We start from the raw sequence: 22,730 nt of genomic DNA on the forward strand, positions 1-22,730 counted from the left end.
TTATTAAAAGTAGATCCATCTTGTTGTTGACATCGTAAAATTCTAATAAAATGTGCGCATCCACATAATGTTGAGCGAATCTTTGGCATGATTTTTACCTGATTGGGTTGTACAAGCATGTTCAATCATCATGTACCCTTCACAAACATCTGCATGACACTTAGTGTTATACCTAAGGTCATGAGAGCAGAACAAATAAAGTTAATTCATTTTAACGTCTTCTGTCTTAATCTATCATGTCATTGTACATGTGAAAATAGAGTGGTTAATTTGTTATAGTACTTTTTTTTCAATTAAATACCCCAAAATGATTCACCTCATTTGCACTACATGTACGTTTCACAATGGATAACGTACAAACATTAGCTGGTGGACACCAGAAAAGTGAATAGAAATTGTGCTTAAAAGTTTAGTTGAAGTAGAGGCACACTTAATATTTTACTTAATAAATTTTCTCGTTGACTAATTAAAACATTGTGCTTTGTAAAAATTGCGAGCTGATCTATAAAAAGTCAGCATTCTATACTTGACATTGAATGTATTAGTAAAAAGATCCTTGTCAAAGTGTAATCTGTCTCTTTTTTCAAAGTCAAATTTTCATCAAGGTGTTAAAACTTCAGGAACATTTATATTTACATTTTAGATTTGTAGTGCAGAATTGTCATTAATTGTAAATTGAACTGTTCACATTCCTACACAAGGAATGTTTCGTCTGTTCTATACAAAATGAACTCACATTCAGTCATAAGGCAACTCGATAGGTATTATTATTCATACGCAATTTTAATTATGTGAGGGCTTCACCATATAGATAGTGCCTCCATTTCAGGCATTATTTGTGCCATAGACCTAATATATAGTAGCCGGATCGGCAAAATGGCCTATTTAAGATTAATTATCATAATTGTGAGGGGAATAAATGGGTTTATAAGAGGCCAAGCAAGTTCAACCCTCCAAAAAATAGGAAGGGAAGTTTTAAAGACTGGACAGAATTCACATTAAGGTTACTAAATCACACAATCATCTAATATGAACACAAGTACAGCATTGATTTGTGCAAATTTTTACGTGCATCAATTGATATTTATTCATCAGTAACTTAAAAATACTCAAGGCTGCACACTTATAATTATTAAGATATTGGATTGAAAGAAATATGGGGTGACGCTTCCTTCATACTTGAGTCTAATTTTTAGTGATAATGTAAAAATGAGATGTTAAAAGTATTTATGCAATTGTTTGGCCACCAATTCAGGGTGTCCTCCACCTACTGCACAGTTGGCTGTAATAGGCTCCAGCACCCCTTGCTACGCTTGTGAGGACAAGCAGTATGGAAAATGAATGAATGTATTACAGAAAACAGTGGCAATATTGATATTTATTCCTCATGTTGATTTGAATGGGCACCATCAAAATTTCTGATTCGAGGATACTTTGCCTATTGCAAAAAAAAAAACTTAACCTGGAACTCTGAATACTGCTGTAGATGGAGAGGGGAGGATGGTACATTTTAACATAACAACCCAGATCAATATACTGTTCTGCTGGTGAAGGTGATAACCTGCCAAAGTGAATCAAATAAGATTGTTATGCCATATCAGTTGTCTGCGTAATCACATATTGCTAACATTCACGGAGCTTATAAAAAAAGGCAATATAGATTTTAACCAACAAGCGAATATGTTGCAGTTACACCCCTCACAAATAAACTAAGTGTTGCAATTTAAGACAAAACTCTTAAAACAAAATGATAGTCTTTAAATGGTTCATTTATAAAAGATAAATACTATTACTCTTTGTGCAAAGTAGAGACTCAAACTTTTTAATGCACTTATAGCTAGTGGTTCAAATCAAACAGAAAAAAACCTCCAAAACAAGCCATTTTTAAAGCATACCTTTGTCACCCTTTTCCACAGTATAGCTTAATGCTTGTGTTATAAACAACTAATTTACTGCCTCCCGAACAGACAACAGGTTTGGACGCACCTGGTGAGTGGCATTAACCAATCCAGTTGTTACAACGGTCCAGTCTTTGCTAGGTGTAATGTCAAAACCCGATTGCCAAGGGCTAACCAATGATGAGGTCTGTTTCCAATGCCCTACCCATTTAGAGTAATACATGTCCATCACTGAATCTATCAAGTGCATATATATATATACCCATCGCTCATTTGCCGTCGCAATTGGGTAGTGACATATATCATGAAGATACAACTACTGTGTGAGCTTGTCATACGGAAGAGTTGCCTTCTGTCGCAGTCCGCCACTTCGTGTTCCAGTGTATAGAACAGCTCTGTTTCGCCAGTCTTTTCTTCCAAATTTACTTCTGAATCCCGCAAATAAATTGCCCCTGCACTCCACATTGAAAGTCTTGAAACTTAAAACCCTTTCACAGAAAAAAAAATCTTCCACATCAAACGTGTGTTTCAACTCAGTGGCTCAGCGATGGCGTTGTAGTGTGGACCCTCTTGCTCACTGATGGTGTGAAGGAGAAGGCACACCGGAGAGTGCAGTGAGGCACTGCCTGGGGGGTGCGCTGTCTGCGACGATCCCGCTGCCACTCGCCTCTCCGACGCACCGTGCGCCTGCTCCTCTTCCCCGTTGTAGGAAGAACGGTGTACACAACTGTCACAGAAGTCTCCAGCCTCCTCCTGATCATTTCCCTCACGGCCGAGCAGAATCTCAAGCTCACGCAACTCCTTACCTTCCGGACCACCCGCTCCACTACAACCGCTGCTGCCACGTGTGCCACACACACACACTTCAATCCCAGAGTCGCCTGTAAATCGCCGCCTCCTACCGTTAGGGAGTCGATCTCTGTCATCTGAAAGGTCCTTTAAAAGAGGATCCTTGCAGTCACTTTTTTCCTCAAGATTGAGTCTTTCGCTACTAATCCCTTCAGACAAAAGCATCACGCCAGACTCTGTGTTGGTCTGTGCAGGCTTGTTGTCAACCTTTGGTATTAAATCTAAAGCAGGTGGTTGCGGCTCCGCTGGACTGGACCCGTTGCACAGGCGATCCGCATCGGGGGGTGCTGGTGATGGTTGAATGGCTGGACAGTGACCATCCTGCTGCTCAGTGTGAGGCTGTGAGACTGCTGAGGAAGGTCCTGAGTGTAAGACACTGTAGGGTGGAGGGGGTGTTGACGGCCGGTTGACAACTTCTTCATAATCTGGCAGGAGGTAGCTTGGTAGAAACCCTGGATGAGTGGATGAGGATAAAAGACTCACTACAAAAAAATAATAGCTAATATTTAGAAATAATAGCTTTCCCAACATACTGTATCATTGCAAGTAATACCTCATGCCTCTCAGTATGCAGTGCTCTGCTACAAATGTACCATATTTACTCGTATATAAGCCGCTCCCGCATATGAGCCGTGCCCTTAGTAATTGCCTTAAAATCGTCGAATTTTACAATTTCCCCCGTATAAGCCGCCCCCTGATTCACAATTTTCACCTCCATATTCATGGTTTTAATAGGAGTACAAATGCGTTACTTTGAAGGGAAAATCTTACGTGGTATTTCTGAGATACTGTATGAATCAAAACCACATTATTAGGGTCAATATCACAAGGAATTAATTTATCCAGCAAGTTGTTTTTTTTTACTGCAAAACAGAAAATAACCAAGAAATAGTAAATGTTAATTTGCCGACATCTACTGGTGAAAGAGTATAGCAAGTCTTGTGCGCATATGGGGCGTACCCTTGATTTAGTCATTTCTTTAGTTGCAAATACGGCTTATATGCGAGAGAATATGGCAAACAACGTTCATGTTCTGTGCTAATTATTTGTTTAGTTACTTTTAGAGTTGTTTCATTCCTTTGTAGTTATGTTATGAATTTAGTTTAGTATTAAAAAAAATTTTGAATAAAATTTGATTTAATGACATGCTATCATCTCAGACTACAATAGGTGAATGTATACTCATGCCTCTTCTGTCATACTGAGTCTATAATTTGGCACCCCATACTGATTATTCCATGTATTCACTACAAATATATTAGACAGATAAGGATGGGCAAAATCACGAAATGTTCAACAACAAAAATAAACAACTGTTGATTACTCGATGGCTCTTCTCGTCACCTGTGAAAACATTATTTCCTGTCAAAAAAGTGTTCACAATGTTCTTTGCTCCTCTTTAAATTAGGAAACAAACTTTGGAATTTAGACTATACAGTGGATCTTCGACATACACGTTGCCCGACATACGAGCAATTCGAGATACGAGTAAAATTTCTGGCAAATATTTATCTTAAGATACGAGACAAATTTTGATATATGAGCAAACAGCGGATGCGAGATGCTGCTCATAAGGACATCATAGGCACTGTCTCTCTCCCCGCAACTCCCTCGTGTAATGTCTCTGGTCGCAACTCCCTCTTTGTAATGTCTCTGCGAGCACTGGGCGGAGCGTTGAATTTTTTCAGTGTTTTTCCCCCCGTTAGTCAGTGCGAATGGCGTATACACTACTTCTCGTTGGCAAGTGGCCGTGAGGACATTTGTGTGCATCATTTTGGGAATATTTTGAAGGGAATACAAACTCAAACAACCCTCGATATTGACTGAAAGTCAGTGTGGAGGCGGGGCAAAAAGAGCCAACCCGGGAGAAGAAAGGTATCAAAATGTCAAACAAAATTAGAATTAAGTTTAGTGTTAGGTTCGATTAAACTTATTTTTGAGTGTGTCTACATCGTAATCCAAGTTCATTTAAATTTGTTTGTTATGTTTCGAGCGCTTTGCCGTGCCAAAAGCCCCACCCCCCTTCCACCCGTCTCTGTCCGTCTCCCCCCTTCGAAATCCATATAATTTTAGTACTATTTAACACATTTTAGTAATATTAAACCACTAGTTATGTGTTACCTTGTTAATTGATGGCGAATTAGAACAAATAAAACATTTTTTCCAATCCAATATCCTGTTTTTGGTGTTTTTTCAGAGGGTTGGAACGAATTAATTTGTGTTTAATTCATTTCATTGGGAAACGTTCGTTTGAGTTACGAGAAAATCGACATACAAGCTCAGTCCCGGAACAAATTTAGCTTGTATTTCGAGGTACAACTTTATAACAGCACTACTTTGCAGTATGATGTTGTTTCCAATGGCGGGGCATGCATTTGACACTAAGGCCTTCAGTAGCGCTCCATCTGAATCAAGCCAACCTTCAATACGTACATGTTGCTCTCACTGTGCCACAATGTACATAGTGTATGCTCGTGCACGCTTAGTAGCAACAAGGCTAATGTCACAATTTTAACAGAAGCCGGGATGTCTGTAAAAGAACCAGTGCAGAGCTTAAAGAGAAGTGAGCTGAGACCACCTCATCTAGACGCTCAGTTGTTATGTTCTGCATCCGAAAACAGTTGCTGTGTTCACTAAACTCCAAACAAACCAAGGCTTAAGTTTGTTTCAGAATGAACACTCCAAATGGCTGTTAAAGCACACCAAAATCAAAATATCAGAATTACATATTGCCACAACAAGATTAGCCTACAAATTAACATTACTATAGGCAATAGAATTACTAAAAAGTCTTACTGAAGTAGAAGGGCACTGAGGGATAGTTGTGTGCTTCACGATATGCAATGAGGTTGATCTCGTGCTGTCGCTGCTGTTGCTGCAGTCTGTGTTTCGTACGCCGATGATGACACACACAGCAGCAGCTCAAAATGAAGATGATAGCCCAGACCAACCAAAACCCTATATAGAGCACAATCCACATATATATCATGTATAAAACAGGTTTGACAGCAATGAAGGACCCATGCTGCCTTATCACCTGACTTTTTCCATTTTGTGTGCGTTTACTACATTTTCTAGGGTAGTTTGGCAAGTACTGACAAACCTTGTTGCAGCTTTTAATAGCAAGTAGCAAGATTTAGCAAATATGTTTGACTACGCTTCCTACCACTGGTTTTCCAATTGAGACAATTATCAAAAACTTATTCCTGAAGCTATAAAATTCGAATTTTATCAAAACATTTCTATAAAAAGGTGACTTCAGTTGCGTCAAACTGTTGAATCTGGGAATGCATGATTTGAGAAGAGTTTGTGTAATAAAATAAATAAATAATATCCATTTATTTTCAGAATCATATTTCCAAATTACAACAATTTCCCAGAATGTGCCGTATTTATGTAAGCGAGAGATTTTACACTTTCAAAAATGGCTGGTTGTTGCCTGACTCTGAAAGATTGAATTCTTATGCATTGATTATAGAAATACAAATCTAGAGATGGTTTACCATTATAGAAATACAAATCTAGAGATGGTTTACCATTATAGAAATACAAATCTAGAGATGGTTTACCATTATAGAAATACAAATCTAGAGATGGTTTACCATTATAGAAATACAAATCTAGAGATGGTTTACCATTATAGAAATACAAATCTAGAGATGGTTAACCATTATAGAAATACAAATCTAGAGATGGTTAACCATTATAGAAATACAAATCTAGAGATGGTTAACCATTATAGAAATACAAATCTAGAGATGGTTAACCATTATAGAAATACAAATCTAGAGATGGTTTACCTTTATATCTAACACAAATTCTGCCATCCACACAGTCAGCTTTAGGAAGCAATGAAAACTGAATTTTGAACATTTGCTGAAAAAATAAAGTTATTCTCTTAAGCAACATACTAATCATCATTCTAAGTGCACCATTAAGTTCATTGCATCACAAGAATATGACACACAAAGAGTTGACTTGGTAGATTACTTATCTTGAAATGTATCTGCATTGCAAGAATAGCAAAATGACACAATCAAAAACTGTACATCTGTGTTTTAACAGTGGGAGCTACAAGTAGCAGGGGACTTACACCAGAGCTCATAATAGTAACTGCAACACTGAGATTCTCCACAGCAGTGACCTGACTCACACATGTAGCTCTGGTTGTTTACACCTTCACAGAGGAGCAGGTTCTGAAAGATAATTAGAAGAGGAATGGATTTAACCACAAATCACCTTGGAAGTTTTCAAACACACAATTGACCAGTAATAACATGGGCGGTTACAGTCTTTTCTTAAATTAGAAACTACTTTTAGATGATTAACTTTGGATTGGACATTTACCAAACTTATATTCATCAGAGACTATTGCAGTGTGCCAATGAACATTTCACTAAGAAGTCCTCCGGGCTCCCCTCAACGTCTCATCAAATCAAAGAAATTAAAAGGTCAGTGGAAGAATGCCCACTAATGCCTAACTTGGAACCTTAGAAAACAATGAGTCTGCAATCAATAAATGTATTACCGTATTTTCTCGTATTGTCAAGACCTCTTATGACGAGAAAGACCAATGGACTACGTTTTGCCTCGCCCGGGTTTTCCCATTTTATGTCAATGTTCTGAAAACATTGCAAAAATCTAAAACTTGTTATCTTGGGGTAAAATGGGTTAAGTATTTTATTTCATTTTTTCATAAATGGCCATATCTAAGGTAAATTTACTCTTTTTGTGAGGCTGAAAATAGTCTGCTTGCCATTGGTGAGGATGTCTTCAGTTGATTATTTTATATATTTCAAATTGCAATTTTTGCTATTGTAATAATTTTTGTCATATCACCCAGCTCTACATTTAATTTTATAATTTCTCTAGTGTAAGATAATTCAGAAGTTTCACCTCCATATTCATGGTTTTAATAGGAAGTACAAATGTGTTACTTTGAAGCGAAAATCTTAAGAAAAATCATTGCACGTGGTATTTCTGAGAAATTGTATGAATCGAAAGGATCGTCTGCTTGATTGCACATTCCTAATGGGTGTTGCCTGGACGTAGAAAAATTCAAAAAGGAAGTCACGTGAGCAGTACAACCAGGACGTGTCCATAGCGGTCTAGTTTGTCATCCCATGGTAAGATGGTGGGGCCCCGAGCAATGGCAGGTACAAGTGATTGACTTTTTTTAACGTTTTATTCAAGATACGTTTTTTTCTTGAATTTTATTCATATACGTCAAAATTAATTTTGTTACGCATTTTATCGGTTTATCTTTTCTCTATTTTGAAATGACCATATCAGACGCATTGTCTTGCATTATGGTGTTTTGTCTTTGACACCTTGCAGTTTTGTGCATGTCAGTCTAATTTGTGCGCATATAAGCCATACCCTTGATTCAATAATCATTTTTGAGCGACAAATATGGCGCATATGCGAGAAAATACGATAAATCACCCTTGATACAAATTAAAATAAAATCAAAAATTGGGTTCTGAGGATTGTTCATATGTATACATCCCTAAAATATACCAACCAAATTATATTCTTATCTCTCCACGAATAACAACAAAAACAAAGCATGTTAAATTTTTAGACCTGTGTAAAATAAATACAGTTATACCTCTACATACGTGCACCTCTACATACGAGCAGCTCGAGATACGAGGCCAATTTCGAGCAAATAATTATCTCTAGATACGAGAAAAATTTCGAGATGCGAGAAAGCCAGGTGGCCAAGACATGAGAGGCTGTTTATCATTGTAGCGCACTGGTTTTTTTTGCCGCATCTCTTTTGTGTATAACAGATATCTACGAGCACTGGGCGGAGCTTGCATTTGGAGGTGCTGCGAAGGTGTATCCTCGCAAGTTCCGGTTAAATCGGCGGAAGGCTGCTTTTTCGGTGCGCATCGCCGGACCTTGGAACCGGCTTCCGCTGAGTGTGGTCGAGAAGCCGACGGTCGCTCAGTTCAAGAGGGCTCTGGATGACGTGTTGGCCGTGAACCAGTGACAACACCGCGTTTTGTTTTGTTTACACACTTCTTGTATCTTCGTTACATGGCCCTTAGCCTTTGTGCTTTTCTTTTACCAATAAATTGAATTGAATTGAACTCAGTAGCGAGGAGTAGGTGAAGAGGGGGGCCGCCTGGCTACAAAGAATATCAAAAACATGCTAGTGAAGTGGCAAGAGTTTTCTGATTTTGTAGAAAAGAGGCACCCTGACAAGCTGGCAAGTGGTAGCACGTTATCGTATTGGGAGGACATTTGTGCGCGTCATTTTTGAAATATTTTGAAGGGAAGGCAAAAACAAACAACTCTTGATGCGTTCCTTTTAAAAACTCCCGCTGAACGTCCGGGTGGAGTCAACCCGGAGAACAAAGGTAAAAAAAAATTAAAAAAAATTAGAATTCAGTTTTGTGTAAAGTTACATTAAACGTATGTTTGAGTGTGTCTGTATATATTAATCCAAGTTAATTTAAATTTGTTTGTTCTGTTACAAGTGCGTTGCCGTGCAAAGCCCCCACGCCTGCCTATTTCTACCCTCCGCGAAATCAGTCTAATTTTAGTTCTATTAAACAATTTTATTACTATTAAACCACTAGTTATGTGTTACTTTGTTAGTAGATGGCGAATTAGAAGAAATAAAACATTTTTTCCAATCCAATATCCTGTTTTTGGTGTTTTTTCAGAGGGTTGGAACGAAACAATTTGTTTTTAGTTCATTTCAATGGGAAACGTTCGTTTGAGTTACAAGAAGATCGACATACGAGCTCAGTCCCGGAACGAATTAAGCTCGTATGTAGAGGTACCACTGTATGATTTTTTTTCAAACTCAAGATATATAAATTCCTTGCAGCACTGATTGGCCAAGCAATGTCACATGATCATCTGAAGCCAGTGATGGTCATGTGGGGCATGTTATCGTGAACAGACATGATGAGTCGATGTGTCTTGACCGCCGCGGCAGTGGCTCCACCGAACCCCTGAGACCGACTCACCGAACGCCTAGGGTTCGATCGAACGCAGGTTAAGAACCACTGGTATAAGTCAAGGGCTTTGATGTTGTTGCAACTCCAATGCATAAATTTGTGGTGCCTTGATTCGTAATAAACACAGAGAGAGTCACCAGCAACAATAAAAATTTAGCCCCTTAACGCTCTGTTCCCGCTATACAAATAAAGTGGAATTCTAAGTTCAATAACATACATCAACAGAAGTTGTAAGAATCCTCAATATATATCTCAAACAAATATAGGGGTAGAATAGATCACTATGACTGTCATTTATTTAGTAATATGTATAATCAAACAGCACATTTTCAACACCAGAGTTTACAGCGGAAAACATGTATTTTCAAAATACCAATAAGTAAAGTTTTTGCAATCACACAAGATTTGGCAATTTAATAGGGGTAGTAACAAGTGATTTTTTTAATACAAATAACTCCAAAAGGTATTGATAATGAATATAATCTCAGTTTCATTGTCATTTATATCAACAAAATACATTCAAATAAAAGTAATTTCAAATGTACACATTTATTGTATGCCAAGCATGTACCTAAAGTATGAAAAATATAACTACATGATAAGTGGTAGCCAATTACATTTAAGCGCATGGTAAGTAAATATGTCCTGGAGCTAGAAGATTTTTACTGCTTCCCATGTAAATTACAAGAATTCCAAATAACTAGGTAATAATTAGGTAGGTAACTTTAAGTAATAACCATCCGAAATGTCTATCAACAAACTTATTTTAAAGATTGGCTCAACAAGAAAAAAAGTACTGAGAATTGAATACAACAGAAACAAAGAAAAGGAATCAAACAAGTTAAATCCTACCTGAACAGAGGTCTTATCTAATCGATAAACAGAATAGTAAACTGCGGGAGAAAACCATCTAAAATGTCTAGTGAAGGATGTATGACATCGTTCAGTACACCATTTTCTTTTTAATTAGCTTAATGATTAGCTTGTCAAACATCAGTACAAAAGTCTTTTCTTGGTCTGGATTACCATCATAGGTCTTGAGATTGAAGGCATGATAATCCAAAATCCAAAATCTCAGACCAGTACCTCCACCGCATAGGTCACACTACCACACGAAACCAGCTCTCAAACAAACCAGGTTGCCTCTTTCCCGTTCTTGTCTGACACACATACCCACCCCCACTATGACAGACACACACTCACATACGTCTTGGCCCAGCAAGGCTCGCTCTACGGAAATTTCCAAGCAAGAGCTTTGAGGTCAGTCACACAAATCCACTTGATCGGCACTAACTCAACTGCTGACATAAAAAGTCCACACCCAGAAAATCACAAACATGATAGTCATTATCTCTCACCAATTATTTTCATCTCTTTTTAAAGTATTTGAAACGTTCAAAAAATGACAGCAAAAAATATATTGAATTGACAGGATAACAATAAGACATGATTTCCCAACATGATGTCTCAGATAACTCCATCTGTTTTCACTGATCTGCTGTTATTCCCTAACATGTGCTTGTAACCAGGCCACCTGGGCCTTTTTGCTACCTGATACATAACCATTCTGTTTGTTTGGGTCTCTAGCTTTTCTTCTGTTGTAGTGATAGGGTTGGGAAAAAAGACTTTTTATTCAACAACATGCCCTGTCTGACGACATAAGGTTAAAGAAAATAATTCTAATTAAGAGAATACAACACGCTCTTTCCTTAAGTCTGGTATACTCTTAACCAGTGTTTCCCAACCACTGTGCCATGGCACACTGTTGTACTGTGAGCAATGGTCAGGTGGGCCGCAGGAACGGACGACATCCACGACGGCAAAAAAAAATAGTCCCAAGCATAATTGCAATTATTTCTTATTGTTATAACAAGTTTTTTCATTTCAAGTAGGAGGGCGAGATTGAAAACGTTAATATTTATTTCTCTGACGGACCGGCCCCGGGTGGCTCGTGGATCGATACCGGTCCCCGGCCCGGCGGTTGGGGACCGCTGATATAGGCGACATACTTTACAAGTAGAATATTTTCAGTTGGTGGTATGCAGAGCTCAAGAAAAGGTTTGGAAACACTGCTTGAAACAATTTTTGCTGCTCTCAAATGCAAGATTGTGTTTGTAGTAAAAAGTAAAAATGCGGAATAAACATTACATAGAAAACTATGGACAAACAGGGCGTATGTTTAATGCTGTTTAATAACCCCGATTACTTTGGCATTTTTTTTCCAATGACTTTACATATACTTGTGAAGAACATAATGTCATGGGCCTCTTGAGTTTCCAGTTATTTCTACAACTGATTTTCTCTGATAGCGTGATTGGAACGGATACTTCTTTGTCACAAAAAACCTTCATGAAGTTTGGTTCTTTTATGACTTTATGGATAAACAGAAAAAAAGTGATCAAATCTGCTGGGTCAAAAATATACATACAGCAGCGCTAATATTTGGTAACATGTCCCTTGGCCATTTTCACTTCAATTAGACGCTTTTGGTAGCCATCCACAAGCTTCTGGTTGAATCTTTGACCACTCCTCTTGACAGAATTGGTGCAGTTCAGTTAAATTTGATGGCTTTCTGACATGGACTTGTTTCTTCAGCATTAACCACAAGTTCTCAATGGGGTTTAAGTCAGGACTATGGGAAGGCCATTCGAAAACCTTAATTCTATCCTGATTTAGGCATTCCATTACCACTTTTGATGCGTGTTTGGGGTCATTGTCCTGTTGGAACACCCAACTGCGGCCAAGACCCAATCTTCGGGCTGATGACTTCAGGTTATCTTGAAGAATTTGAAGGTAATCCTCCTTCTTCATTATCCCATTTACTCTCTGTAAAGCACCAGTTCCATTGGCAGTAAAACAGCCCCACAGCATAATACTACCACCAACGTGCTTGACGGTAGGCATGGTGCACTTGGGGTTTCAGGCCTCACCTTTTCTCCTCCAAACATATTACTGGGCATTGTGGCCAAACAGCTCGATTTTTGTTTCGTCTGACCACAGAACTTTCCTCCAGAAGGTCTTATCTTTGTCCATGTGATCAGCAGCAAACTTCAGTCGAGCCTTAAGGTGCCGCTTTTGGAGCAAGGCCTTCCTTCTTGCACGGCAGCCTCTCAGTCCATGGAGATGCAAAACACGCTTGACTGTGGACACCTGTGTTCCAGCAGCTTCTAATTCTTGGCAGATCTGCTTTTTGGTGATTCTCGGTTGAATCTTCACCCTCCTGACCAATTTTCTCTCAGCAGCAGGTGATGGCTTGCATTTTCTTCTTGATCGTGGGAGTGACAAAACAGTGCCATGCACTTTATACTTACAAACAATTATTTGCACTGTTGCTCTTGGGACCTGCAGCTGCTTTGAAATGGCTTCAAGTGACTTTCCTGACTTGTTCAAGTCAAGGATTCGCTTTTTCAGATCCATACTGAGCTCCTTCGACTTTCCCATTGTAGCGTTTGTGGGCATTTGCATCCAATGAGCCCTATTAAAATGGCCTCAGAGAGGTCACCAGCTGTAGTCACTCAGAATCACACAAGAAGTTAAGAGGCCATGCTATGAAGCTCATTTCACTGACACAAAATTCTAAGTCACCAAAATTTCAAATTCGTGTTGCTGTATGTATATTTTTGACCCAGCAGATTTGATCCCTTTTTCTGTTAACCCATAATAAAGTCATAAAAGAACCAAACTTCATGAATGTTTTTGTGACAAAGAAGTAACTGTTCCAATCACTCTATCAGAGAAAAATCAGAGTTGTAAAAATAACTGGAAACTCAAGAGAGCCATGACATTATGTTCTTCACAAGTGTATGTAAACTTTTGACCGCAACTGTAACTCAAAAGAGTTGAAGCAAAACATCTTGGCCAACATCATCTCAAGTTCTAGGAAACTCAAATGTTGTAACGCTGGGGCCCACACATTTTACCCTTTTTTATGAAGTCCTCACTCAGTATTAAATGAGTACTAGGGTTGCACTCAAATGAAAATTCTTGGATGAAACTGAAAACCGAAAATGATGCCAACCAGAACCAAGACTGAAACAAACATTCAATGTTTTTAATGAATCTTTCTTTAACAGGATCCTGTTGTGTATTTTGCTAAATTTGAATAAGCCTGAGTTCCTTTGTTGCTTGTTGACATTTTGGTGAATACGACATATTTTAATGCAAAGAAAATGCTGCACGTAGTTCACTGGGAAATGGGGAATCTGCAGTACTTAGTGTTTGCAAAGCAGTGCAGATGGTGCCCTTTCTGCGGCCGCATGCCGCCTTGACGAAGACTAATGCAACAAGGGAAAAATTGCCTCCCTCTCGCGGCGAAACAACACACAACAAATAGTACATATGCGTGTGCACATACACATGTGAGCCTGCGAAGCGAACAAAGAAAATAGGAAAGTTCCCATTTCTGTCACTTATCACTACAACCAATCAGCAGTGGGTATGTTGATCAACAACTGACCTGCGAGGACACTGCCCAGCTAGAATTTCATGTCCACGTTCCACACTTTGTCATATGTTGTTGTTTGTTTTTATAAAGAATGGTATGAAAAGTTCTTGGTATTTTTCATTGACCATCCTAGTTTTAAAGATGGGGTTTGTTACTTTTTTATTAATATTATAATTATTATTATTATAAATGTTATTAATATTGTTAATGTTATTAATATCAATATTATTATCATTATCATCATCATCATTATTATTATAAAGCAATGTTTAAAACAGTATCTCCACTATATCACATAAGGCCGTTTTCCTCATTCTAGTGTTGATTAAAAAAAGACATTGGTTCCCTTCAAATTCAAAGCCAAACAGAGACAAGCTATGACACAAGCGCAGCACGATGTGTGTATTTGTCGCGCCTTGTGTGTTCCATTTCAGCTCAATGGCGATAACTTTCGCATTTTGCCATCGCACTTCGGCATCGCACATCGCCTCCTGTGTGTTTTGGGCATAAGGCAGCAACTAGAGCCTTTGGCTGCTACCCAAAGTTTCGCCAGCAAGCAATACATTGTGGAGCAGTACCCAACATTGGGCCCATTCCTACAAGGTAAAACATCACCAACAGGCCACTGAATTTTCTAAGAGGCAGCTACTACCCGGCCACCACAAAGACTGCCTCTCTTGGTCTGGGGAAGGCATTGACTTGATTAAAAGCTGTGGGTCTTCTCAGGAGACAGGCTGGATCTTTCATGATTCTGAAGTTTTATTGTATATACTCGGCTGTTTTTCTAGTAATTCAAATTTGGCAGACTTGTTAACAATACTCTTGTCTGTTGGGGATTCTAAAACTGTGTAATATCAAACTTTCAATTTTAAATTGTGGTATTCCAAATAGTTGGATCAACAGTGATCATGGTCCAAATGTGGGCAACAACAGAATTAATCATCATGTCTATTTTATCATTCCTGTTATGACTGATTATGGTGGTGACGATGTACTGATGAAGTAAAGATGATAAGTGCACTGTTAAGTCATTAACATACGCTTCAGACACGTGACGCCTCCTTTTAGACAACAGACATTAAAATATGTGCACACAGCAAACACACAACAGCCAGGATATGGGCCGTCTAAAACTGTTTTTCCAATTATTTTGACACAGAAATTAGAGCTGACAACTTCTCAGGAATTTCCGGAGTTTACCCGGACAAGTAACGCAAACTCAGGGAGTCCTGGCAACCCCCCAAAACTCCGGAAATCCCCAAAATTGTACCAAAAATTTCCAATTTAAATGCCTCGGAGTGCACACCATCGCTACGGCTTCTGGATCTTACTTCCGCATTTGAACATTGTGAATCATCCGAGTTGCAAGTTCTGACAAATGATTAGTCTTGTGCGAGTTCACCGTGGCAATCGATTCGGAATCGATTGCATAGGTAGCCTGTATCACTTTAACATTTTTGTTTTCGGTTTTTTCAACAGGGAAGTATTATTAAGGCTGACTAAACCACCAATATGCCTGCTTGGGTTAAGCTCAAAATGGATGGCAATTTGGGTGAAAATTCTAATGAGAAACCCGACACTCACAGAAGTTTATTGGTTCGAATTCAACAAAATATCCCATGTTGAAGTGGTCTCGAAAAGGACTGACATTTGCACATTGCACAACAGGCATATCCGACTTCAGTGTGACACATGGTGGAATTACTGACTGTAAAACACACGTAGAAGGGCCTAAACAGAATGATAAACTGATTTGCATTATGCTGTACTTTTTCAATAGTTTACAAAAACACAATATTTCAATTAATGTAAAAACATGATAATAACAGTTTGATTTAAATTGTCCTAAGTTTTTTTTTTACATTTTAAATCGATTTTGCGTGAATCGCATTCACTCCGGAAAAACTCCGGAAATGGGACAAGGATAGTCCTGAAATGGAGTCGGCGGAGGTTGGCAGCTCCGTGCCTAAGATTCGGCTCCAAATAACCCTAATTTCCATACTAGTATTACTGTGATCCCTTGCCACTTTGCGGCTACAAAGGTCACGCCTTCGGGCTATCGCAGTATTTTTTAGTATCCAAAATAAATAAAAAATAATTCAAAATCATAAAAAAAATTCAAATTTGCGCTGAAACTCATAAGCGTTGTAGCCTCTTTGAAGAAGGGCCAAAGAAGAATGGCTGATCGAAGTAGAAGAATGCCATTAATTTTATGAAGGAAAAGACCATAATTTCAAGATGGAAAAAATTGGGGCCTAAAAAAAATCATTCATGATTATGAGGCATTTCCGCCTGAGGAGGCTCATCACTCAGCCATAGGCCGTGAAGCTGGTTAGGCTAGCTCAGATTCTCAGACATGAGGATGGAGTCGTGCTCGGGTTAGGTTTAGAGCCACTCAACCTCCCAAACTGACGAGAATTTCATCAAAATAATGAAATTGGGGAGCAGAGCTGCCAACTACTCCGGAATTTCAGGAGTTTACCCGGAAATGCAAGGCAAACTCGGGGACTCCGGACAACCTCCCTAAACTCTGGAAATCCCCAAAAAATTGTCACTTACATTTTTTTAAGCAACCATTTCAGAAAAGTACCAAATTTCCAATTTAAACGCCTCAAAATTCACACCATCGCTTTGGCTTCCGCCATCTTGATTCAACTGCACTTCAACAAGCAGAAGAATTCGGTAACAAGAATGTAATTGTGAATCATCCAAGTTACAAGTTCTGACGAATGATTCGTCTTGTGTGACTTCAGCGCATATCGATTTTGCATGAATCGCATTCACTTCGGATAAACTCCGGAAATGTGACGAGGGTACTCCTGAAATGGGGTCGGGAGCTCTGGGGGAGTGAGGAAGAAAGGACAATGATGAAGAAGTGGTTTTTCTTTAAGAAATCGGCACAAGATCTTCAATATGGCACAAAGAGTCCAGAATATTGATGATAACATGGTCATAGCCATTGAATTTGGCAATCATCATGACAGTGTCATGTCATTGTACAAAACCATATTTGTACAAAAGAAAAAACAGCAGTAACAACTCCCCATCACCATGTTTCTTGTTTGCCGAAAAAACTCCCGCAGAAGCTCTTACTTCCCGTTGGACGCCTCTCAAATCTGACAAATACGCATTACTTGACTTGGAATAAAGCTTTCAATAACCTGTGCAGTAAATCTTCACAGTTATCATCTTCACCTTCATTGTACTGCATAGGTCTCTCATGATCTTTTTTTGGGGGAGTAGAATCAAGCAGAGAAGAACTATTGTCATTGTGAGTACAGTACTTTAAGTATTTACACATTTATTATACAGTGGTACCTCGAGATACGAGCTTAATTCGTTCCGGGACTGAGCTCGTATGTCGATATTTTCGTAACTCGAACGAACGTTTCCCATTGTAATGAACTAAAAACAAATTAATTCGTTCCAACCCTCTGAAAAAACACCCAAAACAGGATATTGGATTGGAAAAAATGTTTTATTTCTTCTAATTCGCCATCTATTAACAAAGTAACACATAACTAGTGGTTTAATATTACTAAAATGTGTTTAATAGTACTAAAATTATACAGATTTCGAAGGGGGAGAAGAAGAGAGAGACGGACAGAGAGGGGGGGCTTTTTGCACGGCAAAGTCCTCGTAATGTAACATAAACAAATTTAAATGAACTTGGATTACGATGCAGACACACTCAAAAATAAGTTTAATCAAACCTAACACTAAACTTAATTCTAATTTTGTTTGACATTTTGATACCTTTCTTCTCCCACGGGGGTTGGCTCTTTTTGCCCCGCCTCCACACTGACTTTCACATGCAACCTAGATGTTTGCTTTTGTATTCCCTTCAAAATATTCCCAAAATGATGAACACAAATGTCCTCACAATAGGATAACGCACGACCACTTGTCAACGAGAAGTAGCATATATAACTCTCGTATTAGCGATCGCCTCGCAATGACTAACGGGGAAAAAACACTGAAAAAAATGCAACGCTCCGCCCAGTGCTCGCAGAGACATTACAAAGAGGTGGTTGCGACCAGAGACATTTCACGAGGGAGTTGCGGGGAGAGAGACAGTGCCCATTATGTTCTTATGAGCAGCATCTCGCGTCCGCTGCCCGCTCGTATATCGAAATTTGTTTCGTATCTCGAGATAATTATTTGCGCGAAATTTTACTCTATCTCGAATTGCTCGTATGTCGGGGTGCTCGTATGTCAAGGTACCACTGTATATAGATTATATGGAAATATTTATACATTACAGTAATTACATATGGATATCACTGTGTAACGTTTAATATATACACTTCTTGATATTGAATAAACGCAAAAAAATTAGTCTGGATAGATATAATAGGGTGATCCTACTTGGCGGTTTTTCGATTATCGCAGCGATGTCTGGTCTGCATTACCCGCAAAATTGGAGGGAGAAGACTAACTTTATTGATTCCTTTGACCAAATATGGACTATGAATTACTTACTGAATTGTTCCAAAACATGTAGGAAAACAGGCAAATCTGATGTTATTGTTTTCCAAATTAAAACAAGATCCAGGGGGCATGAAAGGTTTGTCAAACCCTGACAATTTTAATTGTTGTCATGTGTTCGGATTAGCAGCTTGATATACTGTATTAAAAACCTAATGGACAGAGTAAGACTTCGGTATTGAAATTAGGTTTATCGGACTAACAGAAGATGTAAAATGCATAAAAACTAAACTAAACAGGTGCAAAACTTTGGGTACCATTGTCATTTTGATGATTTGGATTCCTCTAATTTATTAGTACTGTTTTACTGTAAAATATCATTGGCATATGTGCTTATCAAACCCTTAAACCTCATAAAAACATGCATGTAATCATGAGAAAAATGTATTTGGTGTGGCCAATTAGATGTTTCTCTTTCAGTGAACAACAAAAAGCACACGTGGGGCCTCAAAACAGTTCTCAAATTACCTGAAAGAAAAGATTGTTCAACACCGTGGTCTCAGAGAAGGCTACAAAAAGCTATCATGGTTTAAGGCGGGGGTTGGTAACCTTAGGATCTGGAGCTGCATGCGTCTCTTTAGCACTGCCCTATTGGTTCCCAGGAGATTTTTTCAAAATGTTTGAAAATTGAAAGAAAAATATAAACATTTTTAATATGGTTTGTTTAATATGGTTGACACTACTCGGCACACAATACAGCAATTCTTGGAGTATCGGGCAAGTTTCAGCTTGAATTTTAACATTAAAAACATTTTTTATTTGGGTATTTATTAAATACTGCGATAGAGTAATGCCACTAAATGGCAAAGCATGACAGTATAGCACCGCCATGATTATTATGAGATGCCGGACAACACCGAGCCAACCCATTAGAAGATCCTAGTGAAGTCTCCCAGTCGTTTTCTTTCTTTGTTTTTTTAGTTTTTTAAATGCCAGTGCACAAGCCAGCCTTATTGAAAATGTCTTGAACTCATTTTAACCCACTCTCCTCATTTGAGGTAGCCTGTAATTTTTTTCTCACTTGATATCAGGGAGTTTCCCATTTTATCCATATGTTATGAAAATACAAAAATCTAAAACTTGTTAACTTGGGTTAAAATGGGAAGTTCTTCCATCTGAACAAAATAAATAAAGGGCTACGTGAGGTAAAAAAAAAAAATGTTTCTTTTTGTGAGGCTGAAAATAGTCTGCTTGCCAATGGTGATGTCTTCAGTTGATTATTTTATTTATTTCATATTGCACAGCAACTTCTGGTTTGAAGGCAAATTCATAAAAATAAAGACACCTGTCAAAATTTCTACAGGTTTTATTATTCATTACTTTTCATAGTGTAATGAGGGAGTTGTCTCTTTATCGCACAACAGAACAAAAATACTTTTAAAAAATAGATAAAATCATATGTTATATTCTCTTTTCTTTCAAAGTAAGGTAACTTAGTTACTTTCATAATTGAATCCAGAGGAAAATAATCTATTTACCAATTCACAGAAGTTTAAAATTTGAAAGAAAAAAGATGTGATGGTTATCGAGTTAATTATTGCTAGACTGATTTTTTTTTAAATTGTGATCACATTTTTTGTCATATCGCCCAGGCCTACATACTGTCTTCAACTCCCACTACCACGGGGTCAAGAGCCTCTCAGCCTCCCACCTCTGGAACACTACCATTAGTAACTGGAACTCTCTCAACAGATATATCTTCACTAAAAAGACAACTTTTACTTCATATTTTTACTTTTGAGACTACTTTGCAGTTTTCCTTTTGTAGGCTGTTTGGTAATGCTTCATTTAATATTGTTCCTTGCAATAGAAGGTGACCTTGAGTGACATGAAACGCTCCAGAAATTAAATTTTCTATATATCAATTGAGCTTTTCTCTGTAAAGCCCTTTACTTCCTTACTGTTGAATGGATACTGTACATTGTAAACACTAACGTAACTGCCTTTGTGTTAGTCAAGAAACATACTTTAAAATTTCAATGTTACGTTCTGTTGAAGTATGACAACATTCAAGCATTATAACAGAATTAAGAACTTAAGGCGTTTGTAATTTTATTTGTGGTATAGAGTCGTCTTTAATTAAGAGCTACATTTAAAAGGGAGATCAATGAAACTAAATCCTGAGCAGACGCTCCATGACAACAGGAGCTCTATTAAACTACAAATAACACGTCGAAGCTCAAAACCCGAGTTTATACAACTATATTTTGGCAAAAAACAACGAAAGCAAGGCCCCGACTCCTTGTTTTCTAACTTTAGCTATGCTAGGTTAAGTTAGCAGACACTTTCACACACGACGTTGTTGACGGGACGCGATGCTCTCTTGGGCGCCAAGGTGTAACATATGTGGGCTATTACCACGTATTTTACACGACCACCATTATCGCATTATTTTTTAACAAACCACTCAACGTGTGCTAAGTTAGCCAGGTTGAGCTAGCTAAGAGCCGCGTCCAAGAAAGGCTTGCATACAACAGCTTACCCTATCTGCAGTGGAAGCTGTAGGGGTGGCAGAGGCAACGTTGTGCAAAAACAATCCCATTTTGACAGCCAAAGCGAATTTCATTCCTCCCCTCCAAAAAGTTGCAACGAGTGGGGCAAAAAAATGGAACCGCTGTGGTTCAAAAACTTCATCTGATCCGCCACGATTACTTCTCAGGCAGGGCAGGCACTGTTGCATTTCGAGGCCGCTACGAGTGCCGCCTTCCCCGACATTGTGGAGGCACGGAACTAAAGGCTGGGAGCAACTGGTGGCTGTCTGATGGCCGCGAGCCTTCCAGTTTAAACAGGGTGTTTGTCCTGCATTTGGTCTCGGCTTGCGTCGGCTCCGCAGGGGTGTGGCGTGAACACCTCGACCAGATCCATGTGAGCAACGTGAACTATGTACCGTACATCTGCGTGAACGACGGCACTGGTTAAGCGGACTGAGCCGTCATTGGATAATTTTCTGGAAGCTAGCCTATCAGTACATCGTTCGGGTTGCCCTTGTCAACACATGCCATCCATAGAAACAAAATATATCTCATCTAATCTAATCTCATTTTCTGAACCGCTTTATCCTCACCAGGGTCGCGGGGGGGGGGGGGGGGGGGGGGGGGCTGGAGCCTATCCCAGCTGACTTCCAGCCAGAGGCGGGGGACACCCTGAATTGGTGGCCAGCCAATCGCAGGGCACCAGGAGACAAACAACCATTCACTCTCACACCTACGGGCAATTTAGTATCCAATCAGCATACCATGCATGTCTTTGGAATGTGGGAGGAAATCGGAGTACCCGGAGAAAACCTACAGAGGCCTTGGGAGAACATGCAATCTCTACACAGATGGCCCAACCTGGATTTGAACCCAGGTCCCCAACTGTGAGGCCGACGCGCTAACCACTCATCCGCCGGGCCGCCCTACAGTATATATATTTCTATATTTAAACATCATGTAATTGCCGCCGCTCATCCTTAATATCATTTATTTGAACTCCCGACAATAAAATCTCCAGAAAGCGTTATATGTTGAACATGGGCGTCAGTAGGTTCTGAAGACAGGGGAGGCTTAGCTCCCTGTAGGAGCAAAGGATGCTCAATAATGTCCGGGTGCGATACTCTATCTATTTTCAGACATGATCGGATTTGGTTACAAGATTGCAACCGATCCAGTATTAGTACTGTTTTCAGTACTATCCCACTTTAGGCTGGTATGAAATCAAACCACTTCGAAAACATGGACAAGTCTTTGGAAACAAATAACAGCAACAGATCATCGTGTAATATTGTAAACAAAGCAATCCTTGACTTTAATACTAACAAAGTGGTTCATCATTTACTGGTTAGATTATACTTAGCATTAGTTTTACTGGTCTAAAAATATCGGTATCAGATCGTATCAGCAAAACATATCGTGAGAAAAATAGAAATGAATTCAGTATCGGGACATCCCTAGTAGACATTAAGGAAATGAAAAAAAAAACTACGTAATAACTTTTGCACATATTTTGTATACTCAACAGTTTTAAGCAACGAGTTAATGCTCATGATTTTTTTAAATATTTACAACGTTAATCTACTGACACTAAACCTTTTTT

At 38.8% G+C, this 22,730-nt stretch overlaps 1 protein-coding gene across 1 annotated transcript; it reads right to left on the reverse strand.

Moving 5' to 3' along the window:
* Positions 1 to 1,358: 1,358 nt before the first annotated feature.
* wbp1lb (WW domain binding protein 1-like b) lies at positions 1,359 to 21,649 on the reverse strand. The gene is made up of 4 exons (XM_077605627.1): positions 21,139 to 21,649; positions 6,841 to 6,943; positions 5,544 to 5,705; positions 1,359 to 3,199 (listed from the first exon to the last, which is right to left on the reverse strand). Exons 1-4 carry the CDS (start codon positions 21,334 to 21,336, stop codon positions 2,427 to 2,429), a joined length of 1,236 nt encoding a protein of 411 aa, XP_077461753.1. The 5' UTR covers positions 21,337 to 21,649; the 3' UTR covers positions 1,359 to 2,426.
* Positions 21,650 to 22,730: the final 1,081 nt, after the last annotated feature.

This window comes from Stigmatopora argus, chromosome 7, assembly GCF_051989625.1.
Source record: "Stigmatopora argus isolate UIUO_Sarg chromosome 7, RoL_Sarg_1.0, whole genome shotgun sequence".
NCBI classification, from domain to species: Eukaryota; Metazoa; Chordata; class Actinopteri; order Syngnathiformes; family Syngnathidae; genus Stigmatopora; species Stigmatopora argus.

Excerpts from the sequence above, each read along its gene's own strand:
- wbp1lb (XM_077605627.1), bottom strand. The coding sequence starts at position 21,336 with ATGCAACAGTGCCTGCCCTGCCTGAGAAGTAATCGTGGCGGATCAGAT. Across the intron at positions 5,706-6,840 it reads TTACTATTATGAGCTCTGGT|GGTTTTGGTTGGTCTGGGCT; the intron begins GTAAGTCCCCTG and ends TGCTCTATATAG. Across the intron at positions 3,200-5,543 it reads CTCAGTGCCCTTCTACTTCA|GGTTTCTACCAAGCTACCTC; the intron begins GTAAGACTTTTT and ends CCACTCATCCAG.